The sequence below is a fragment of the Cimex lectularius genome, unplaced genomic scaffold (genome assembly GCF_000648675.2).
Source record: "Cimex lectularius strain Harlan isolate CLEC.00 unplaced genomic scaffold, Clec_2.1 scaffold6, whole genome shotgun sequence".
NCBI classification, from domain to species: domain Eukaryota; kingdom Metazoa; phylum Arthropoda; class Insecta; order Hemiptera; family Cimicidae; genus Cimex; species Cimex lectularius.
In genome coordinates, this window is record NW_019392677.1 from 1,059,707 (window position 1) to 1,069,475 (window position 9,769).

The 9,769-nt window shown below is 33.6% G+C and overlaps 1 protein-coding gene across 1 annotated transcript; it reads right to left on the reverse strand.

Annotated features, from left to right (window-relative positions):
• Positions 1 to 452: 452 nt before the first annotated feature.
• Positions 453 to 7,954, reverse strand: LOC106673811 (glycine cleavage system H protein, mitochondrial). The gene is made up of 5 exons (XM_024225518.1): positions 7,617 to 7,954; positions 1,102 to 1,181; positions 964 to 1,027; positions 701 to 832; positions 453 to 632 (listed from the first exon to the last, which is right to left on the reverse strand). The coding sequence occupies exons 1-5, from the start codon at positions 7,765 to 7,767 to the stop codon at positions 532 to 534; spliced, it is 528 nt and encodes a 175-aa protein (XP_024081286.1). The 5' UTR covers positions 7,768 to 7,954; the 3' UTR covers positions 453 to 531.
• Positions 7,955 to 9,769: the final 1,815 nt, after the last annotated feature.

The window sequence follows — 9,769 nt, forward strand, 5'->3', positions numbered from 1 at the left end:
ACTTCGACAACTTGCACAAAATATAACGAATCTTTAAAAAGTGAAGAAAGCTAGTTGATCTATCTCAGTAAGTTTTTATTCTTGTTAAACATTTTACAAATAAACACACACAAGCATTTTTATTCTATTCGTGTTCAATTTAATAAGTCAAATGGTTTAAATTTAATCTGCTTGGCTACAAAATGTGAACAAAATTATCTTTATTACATCAAATATAGAAAAAAAATGGCTGAGTAGTTAAGGCGACTGACTCGTATTTGCCACGCTAACAGTTCTGGGTTCAAAGTCTACCAGAGCCCTTGGTTTTTCAATGGATTATAGTAAAAATGTACTTTAAAGTGGTTTGACCCCTTGTCTGCAATACCCAATGGGTAGTAAAATATTAAGCTCTCTGTATGACAGGAATTTACTTTTTGGAAAGAAAAGGGATAATAAGAATTAATTGTTGACAGTTATAATTAAAACAGTGCATAATTTATTTAAAACAACAAAATGACTACAAAACAACTTGCGAGCAAGAAACAAATTTCTTTAGTGCTGTTCTTCTTTCAAAAATGCAGCATAGGACTCTTCATTCATGAGCTCTTTCAGCTCTGTATCTGCTTTGCTCATTTCAACTTTAAATAGCCAGCCTGAAATAAAATTATTTTTTATTAAATTTTGAACTTAATACATAAAGACAAAGATCAAATGAACATACCTTCTTCATAACAGGACTTATTAATTAGATTGGGCGATTCTTCTACTGCACAGTTTTTTTCAACGACTTTTCCCGATATGGGAGAATACAGTTCACTTGCAGCTTTAACACTCTCTAACGCTCCCACCTCGTCTGAAATTTTGAAAATATTATTAACAGAAAACATAGTGATTAATTATTTCTAAAAAATAGAGCATAAATAACAGAAAACATTTGTTTAAAATACTATCTATGGTTTAGTTTTATGAAAAAAGTTAAGTTACCATGCTGGCAAACTTCTAACCCAACATCGGGCAGTTGTGCATAGACAACATCTCCTAAAGCCTCCTACAAAGGAAAAAAAAAACGAAAAAAGTTAGTTTTACATTTGTTTTTCTAATTTATTATTATTTATTAATTACCTGGGCATATTGCGAAACACCAACAGTGCCGATTTTGCCACTCACTTCAACCCATTCGTGCTTGTCACTGTACAGCCTGCCTAAAAATTGAAAATAATAATATTTTTAAAACAAACTTGGAGAAGATAACAGTAGAGTAAATTGCCTTGATTTGAAGGTATTGAATATTTATGAAGTTGATTAAAGGATAAATACATTTATTGTATATTATATAGATATGACAACAGTAAAATTTCAAACATGGCTTCGCACAACTTTAATTTATTGTATAATTTTGTGTTTGTTGCAACTAAAAGTTGATTTGAAAGTAGTTGTAATTCAAAACATTACAATTTATGGTAAATACACAAAATGTAACAATAACAATAGAAAGGATTTTACTACTCCTTGACCATTGGTCAAATTTTAATTAAAATGGTTTTGGTCCTTGATGTTTCACTTGGAATTTTCTAAAAATTACATTTACCAAGTTGTAACTAATTTTAGTAGTTTGTAATTTACCATTTTATTGTAATATATTTTGAACCTGCCGCATCGAACAATATGCAGTTCGAAGAGCGTAGCAGGAATAATTTTAAATCCTTAACAGTTAATCTAAAAATGTGGGAAAACAAGTGTATTGTTTTTAAGGGGAAAAATTCCAAGGTCGGATCTGAAATTTTTGGCCATTCCTTCAAATACCAAATACCAATTATTAAAACGTAATCTAAATAGCATGACCTTCAGATAAGAGTTAAAAATGTAAATCAAATCTAGATTAAATAGGTTAACATCATACGCAACGTTCCCAATCACTCTTGAGATACAATTCGTACAGATGTAATAAAGAGGAAAATAGAACACGAGGATAAAATATATGTAATGATTTCAGTGAGTTAAGATTATGAGAAACAAATGGATGGAAAAAAAAAGATTGAACAAAAATTTACAGTACAAGCTACTAATTGTAATAAACATTATAAATTTTGAGTTGATCTGACTGCTATAAATTGGCAAAAATTTATCTCACATCTTGGATGAGATTATTTTACAACTTTTTTGATCAGCAAAAGAAAAGTAAGATAAGCTATAACAAATCAGAAATTACATGAAAAATATCACTGTAATTTAGATAATTTTCATTTAGTCAATTAAAACTAACTGCAAGATAGAACTGTTAATTATTATTATTATTAATTATTAACACATTATGAACGGACATGCTGACTTTGTGGTTGAGTAGTTACATCATCCGATTTGTATTTGCCTGGTTCTCGGTTCGAATCACAGCATAGCCCATGACTTTTTGATTGAGAATATGATGAAAGGGGTGTCGCTGGCCGCAACGGTTTAGGCGTTGACATGGCACTTATCACTTTACGGTAAAGGTCCCAGGTTCGAATCCAGCGGTATTGTAAATTGGTTTGACTCTTCATGTGCTACAACCCTTGGACGTTAAGACTGCATGTCAGAAATACTTTACTTAATTTACTTATAGGGTCATGCTACAGTACTATTGTAATAAACAGTAAGAAAAAACAATTCATAATCAATTGAAAAACACAATTGAGATCAAGCAACTCTCTTTTAATTAATTAGTAAAATAATTGTTTATTTATATTTATTGTTGTTTTAACTAACAGGGTCCAAAGTGAGTATAATGGGGGCTGATAAAGTAATTTTTTTTTTCATATTATCAGCAGTCAGTTTTTTGTTTTTAATTTAATTATGAAATAAGCCAATGGTTCATTTCTCTTTGCTATTTAAAAAATGTGTACGTAAATTAATAATAAATTGATAATAAGCTCTCGTCTTTTCATAGTACAAAAGAGACTCAATATCTTAAGAAATTGCCATAAATTCTACATTATGAAAATGACAACTAACCAAATGAAAGATAATTTCGATAAAATCGTGCAATTCCTTGGCTCTATATAGAGAGCAGGTAGGAATGCCATGTCTGTGTCCCCTGTTCAGATACTTGGAGGAAACAGGTGATGGTGGTGAGGATACTAGGAAGTGGGGTTTGTCCTCCCCAGGCTCTGAAGCTTTCTGACTTATTGTTCTTCCCAATTTCAGTGCAATCGACTCAATCCTTCTTCTAAGAAGTATTAGGTCATTGACTGTTGCTATAATTACATTCCCTAGGTTTTTTCTGTATCTCTATTCAGCTGTTGCTTCATTTGATTTTGTTATCCCAAGTATAGGTTTGGGGCCTAAGTTGTCTTGCAGATCCTCCGCTGGCCAGTGTGTCTTCTTTTTCGTTACTCAAAATTTCTTTGCAACCTGGCACCCAAGATATCATCAGATTGCTGTGTTTCCCCAAGTTTTGGAGATTTTGGATACATTCACTGAGTTGGATGCAAATTTTTGCACAGTGTTAATAGCTGCTTGTCTAACAAATCTTATGAGGATTTTTTTTGCTTTTAAGATTTTCTAGGGTGTATTTCTGCTTGAAAGACCAAGTGTACTTCCCTAATGAGTTTGATTGCTCATATTTTGGGCTTGTACAGAAAATGCCCGATTCGGTTTCTTCGTTTGTTTTGGAGCCACCAGATCATTGTATCTGATGCTCTCCTGAGTTCTTCTTCTCCTTTATAGTCTGTTGAGACTTGATAGGATGTTATAAAGAATGTTTCCGGGTGTTTTTTATAAATAAATATAAGCCTTTAGTTCCAGCAGTTCAAATTGATAAGTAGTGTTATATGAAAAAAAAAAATAATAAGGCTGCGAGTTAAGGGGCTGAAGATGATTATAAAATAATTGAAAAGCTTCCCATGTGAATAAACCTGGTGGAACTAAAGGCTTATATTTTTTATAAAAAAACACCATTATGGAGTTCCACAACAAGAGGCTACACTTAACAACATCTTGAATATTTCCGGGATCATGTAGTCAGTCCCCATTTCTAAGAATGTGTGTCTGATTTTATTAATTGTGGTTGTGTGCCCGAATTGTTTACTTCCTATCCAATTTGATTGATTTTGGAGCCTAAATGAACTTTTCCTAGTTTCTCCTTGTATGTATGTTTCCAGTGGAGGTAGGTTTAGCAGTGTCTAGCGCATTTGTAAAGGTTGTTCTCATTGCCCCTATGATAATTAGATTTGCTAATCTTTGTATGCTACCTAGTGTTTGGGTACTTTTTGTTAAGCTTTGCTCCACCAGATTAACGATCAGGACAGAGTTGTTTTATTTATGTAGTAATGATAGTTTTTGTCCCTAATAGATGTAAAGAGTGAAGGAGGAATATTGACTACTCCACTACCCTAACTGATTGAATGGTAAAATAAGTAAGAATGTATTTAAAAACGAGTAAGATTTAGGGTTTGGATTTAGGAATTGATGCGTTGCGTGCTAAAATGATGTTGAATATGAATTTTGTTTCACGCCCTCCAGAGTGTAAAATTTATTTATTAAGTTATATAATTATGTAATTATAACTTAATTAATTAAATTATACAATTCCTAACATTTTTCTTTAAAAAAATCTCAATAGCCTGTAAAATTCTTTCCCTAACCTAAGACAATTACAATATTTGATTACAGACCATTTTAGAAAAATTCTATCATCAAGTTCAATTTTTTGTTACAGAAACTGCCAACTTTGTATGGCTGTTGTGTTGACATGGCAATTCATCAAAGCGTCCTTGATTTGAACCCAATGTGCTTACTAACGGGATTTTTTTATTCAAAAACACTAGTTCCCCATATATCACTTCGGCTGTTGAGAAGATGGAAGTAAGTACTATAACAAAGTTTCAAGAACCAAATATAGTTCAAAATCTAATGATATTAATTCATAACAGCACCTGAGAAAAATTTATCGTGTTATACAAAATCATCTTATCCACTATGCATGCCAAGAACAAATTCAAATACTTACCATTATATTGTTGATTAACAATTAATAAAAACTGACATGGATTTTCGATGTTTTGAAAAGTTACTTTAACTCAAATGACACATGTACTGGAATGGAATAAGTGTTTTTGCTAATGGCTGATTTACATAAGCTCAAATCTACACATACATGTACATATGTACAGAGTTGAACCTATCACTTCTCACAGTCCACTGGTCATTCCAGCTTTTGTACTTTTACATTGAATTTTCGCCAGGCCTTGAAAATCACCCACCGTTAGTGTTGGCAGTTCAGGGCCAGGCCTCAGCCTTATCATAATCAGTTCCTAAATCCAAACCCATTCACACACTCACTCTTAAATACATTCTTTCCTAATTACATACCATTCACTCAGTAAGGGTGGTGGAGTACTTCAAATTCCCCCTGTACTCCTATTATATACTCACCTAATTGTCGGTTTATGGGTTACTCGATATTCAGTAATAGCCCTTGTCACGCTACGCATTCATGCTAATAAATGCATTCATTCTCCACCCACACACTAGGGACACAAAACTGTCATTACTATATACAATAAAACAACTCTGTTTCCTCCATGAATCAGAACAGGGGACCCAGGTATTCCCAAGTACAATTGCACCCTTCAATTAGGTGGGACACATCGATCAACCTTTCTCTATTGCCGGACACATACGTGGGCTTTGGAACAAAAGTGTCTGTGTGTCAACTTTGCATGGCCTATTCTTAATCGGGTGAGGATGATCCTTCTGCTACAAATCAGGTCTCATATGCACAAGATTTTCTGCTGATCCGGCCCAAATAAGTGTATTGATCTTTTTATTCAATTTGTTTTTGCCTTGTGAAAATCAAATCTGCCATGTACTTTAAATGCAAGCCAGCTGTGCTGCTGCCAAGGAAGATACCAGGAGCTTGTCCTACTGGTGATGTTTTCCTCTTTCTTACTCAGATTTGTTTTTTATTTAGTTTTATTAGCATTTGTTTTGTTGGTAACAGCTAAATTAGTGCACCTTTAAACTTGGTAGGTTTTAATACAACTTGACTAATACCATTTTAACCGTCTAGAAAATTCAAGTCATATACGAATAACTGCATAAGTGGTTTGATAAAAAGCCAGTGCTGAAAATTTGTACTAAAAACCATAAAAGTGCGGGTGCATAATGATACGTACTAAATTAGTATAACTACTAAACAGTCGATGCCGGTAGTCTGCAAGTGGGTGAACTTATTTATGCTGAATCAGTACTAGGTCTGTCTTCACTCATTGATTTGTTGAACTACTCAAAACCGTGGGTGAAGACCAATAAATGACCCCGTGCCGGTTCTGCCTACTAAAAAATCATGATAATAAATAAATAAAAAAAATTAGTACGGACAACTAATTTTTTTACTTTGCCTTACAGGCATTCAGTCAATACCATTTTGTTGGAACCCTCGCCACCCCTTATCGGCACTACCATTTGGGTAGCATTAGAAGGATGTGGATAAAAACCATACATGGCAGCAGATGCCCGTGGAAAAGTCCACATCCTCCCCGCTTCCCGAGAAGGGACAAATACATTGAATTTGATGAAATGTGAGCAAAATAAAAAAAATGTTACTACATCAATTGTATTTGTAGCAAAGGTCCAAACTTTAAAATCGCAATCCTTAAAAGGTGTGCCATTTGACTGATCTACTTTTGCCACAAGGTTGAAGATATATTTATTATTTTTTTTACACTATAAAAGCTTAACAATATAACTAAAAATATATGAAAATGTAGAAAATCAAGAATGTGCATTTTTTAGTGAACTGTTGTTCCATAATTTGTTGAAGCATAATTTGTTCGGGTCACAACAATTTCACATAAAAACCAATATGACATCACAAGAATAGCACCACACTTTAGACCCTGAAGATGACTCGAATAAAGGTCGAAACATCAGGGAAAAGAAAAGAAAAAGGTGTTTTGCTGAAATTTTCATTTGACTGCCTCTCACAACTCCAAAAAAATTATTGAACAACCGGTCACTAAAAAATACACATTCTTGATTTTATTCATTTTCATATAGTTTGTGTGATACTGTTAAACTATTTTAGTGTAAAAAATTAATAAATATTGCATTAGCAACCCTCTTATTAACATTAAGAAATTTAGTAACAGTAGGAGAATTTGTAAGGGAGGCGGACAGAAAATGAACAACTCAGAAGTGACTTTTTTTGTGACGTTTTGCATTTATTGTATCCTTTATCAGGCTTTTAGAATATGGAGATTGTGATAATGAAAAGATGTTTGTGCAAGTTACTAATTAAAATGTAAAAATTAAAGAATTAAAAAAATTAAAAGGGAGCGCTTATTGCTTGAATTGAAGCAATAATTGTAACCAATTTTGTAATTTCAGAATTTTTTTTGCCATTATTTGCCAAGCTGCCTTAATTTTTAACAAGTTCATATTCAACAGACTTTAACCAGTTTGATCTTGTATAAAACTGAAATTGTTTTCGCTCTCTGTAGAGCTGATTTTTTTTTGTATCTATCGCATCCGACAATCTTCATACGCCAGTTACCGAACTTCATTCGGTTGCAGTCGGTATGCCGTTTCTACCCCCCGGACATGTAAAAAGATGTGAACAAGCTATCCCCGGAGCTTGTTTTCTGCAACTGCAAGATTACCTTTCGGGGCGGAACAGTAGTTCCTCAGGTTGGAAGAGTTGAGCCGGATGGAGTTGACCGTCCTACACGAGAAAGCAGTCAGGCTGCTGCCTACAGCCGGCTGGAGGAAAACGAGCTGCCTGACGCGCTGTACGATATGGGAAGCTGCCATCGTGGACGTCTCACCGGATCGAATAAAATTTCTTCTCGAGGACGCCTATCAGCCAGTTATCGCTTTTGCGTAACAGTACAGTCCTTCGTTTTTACTCGCGATTATCTGACCCCTTGGATAGGCGGCGTAAAATAGGTCCTAGTCCCTCTGCAAACGGAAAATAGTTAAATAAAACCGACTTTTATTCTCGAGAATAGAGACCATTGATGGAGGTTGATAACAGGCTACCTGGGGCACGTGCTTTTTTTATATTTTTTATAAATATATACTTAATAGAAACAACCATTTTACTTTTTTCCATCCAAAGGAACATCGAAAATTATGAAAATTTCAAATACTTAAAGTATTATCCATAAACTTACCTTATCAACACGTGATAACTTATCACTGATAAGAGATAACAGATTTACCTGAGAAAAAAAGCAAAATGGTTTTCATAACTAAACCAAAGCTGCCTAATTTAAAAAAAATCACAAGTTTTTAACTTTTTACAAAGTTTAAATTAAATTATATGCACCTTTGGAAAATGGAAACAATTACAATTAAACATTTAAAGAAAAAACTATGTAGTGTTTGGTTATACCTTTTTTATTTTAAAGGTACAAATAGGACTTTAAGCCCCCTTATAAGTACATATATTAGAAATAAATTTAGCCTTTCATCCTGGAATAGCATTGAAATAGATCCCTATGAACAAGTCCCTCCTGAAAAAGAGGAGTGTCCACTTTTAGCTATGCAAATGGGTGACAACGTCCAACAACAAATTACAAAAAATAACAAAACTCAATGCAGAATAGGCTATCATTGTACTGCATGGATAGAAGATATGAAAAGGCTCTCTGCAGACTCAGGATTGGACATACAAGGCTGACACGGCTAGGGAATCTCCTTTGCTTGGTATATGAGGAACTGACAGTAAAATACATACTTAGCACATGCTATTGTTATACCACAAGTTCAAACTGCCTGAGTCCCTGCTTAAATTATGGGCGAGATGGCACCCCCTTATTTTCCTCTTTAATTTTTTATTAAAAATGGAGTTGATAGAAATATAGTAAAGTAGAATTGGGATCGATGAGTTTGGGGGGCGCCTTTGAGTGGTTTGACAGATCGGATGGGCAAACGCCTTGAGCAGTTTGGGGGATGTGCTCTTTTCCACAACGCAATGAAGGCAATCTAAATGGTTTTTTTATACATTTTCCACTAAAAACACGTGTAATCATAAGAGAGGACAAATCCTCAAAAATACGAGTGCATACACGTCTGTCCTGGGCTGGTGTTATTCCCTGCAATCAACTGTTTGATAGTAACACCGACTTTGAACTGACTATCAAGAAGCCAGCCCAAGTGACCCATATTGGTTGAAGGCCATTTATTACAAAAAGTAAAAATAATTTTTTTAGCTTTATAAACAGCAAAATAATAATAATAATAAATAATAAAACATAATAAAATATACAAAACATGACAATAATATATTCTTTAAAATATTATTTATAATCAAATTATGAAACCACATTACAAAAGAAAAACTGAAAGAGAAAAAAGGTAAAAGGAAACTAAAAAGAAAAGGAAGAGGGAAGAAAAAATGATTTATGTCATTTTTAAAAACTCAGATGATGAAATAAGCTAGCGAGGAAGTAGAACGAACTCCCCACGGAGGCCAATTCCAGTCTTGACCCTGCAATTCTGAACAATAAGGCTAAGATTTTAGAGGAGTGTTGAAGGCTTACCTAGTTTTGATAAACTATGTGGGAAAAAAATTGGTAGATATTGAGTACATTTATGTGATTTAATTTTAAATATGTGTATAAAATTCTCAATTTATGAGTGCTTAGATTGTTAAGGTTGCTGAAGAAGTTATATAGGAAGAGATATGACCTCTTGATTTAAGATCATAACAGTATCTAATGCAGGAATGATAAGCAAATAGAAAGCAATGAGCAGATTGAGAGTCCAAGGAAAGTGAAAAAATAGTACATCACTAAGAAAATAAACAAAT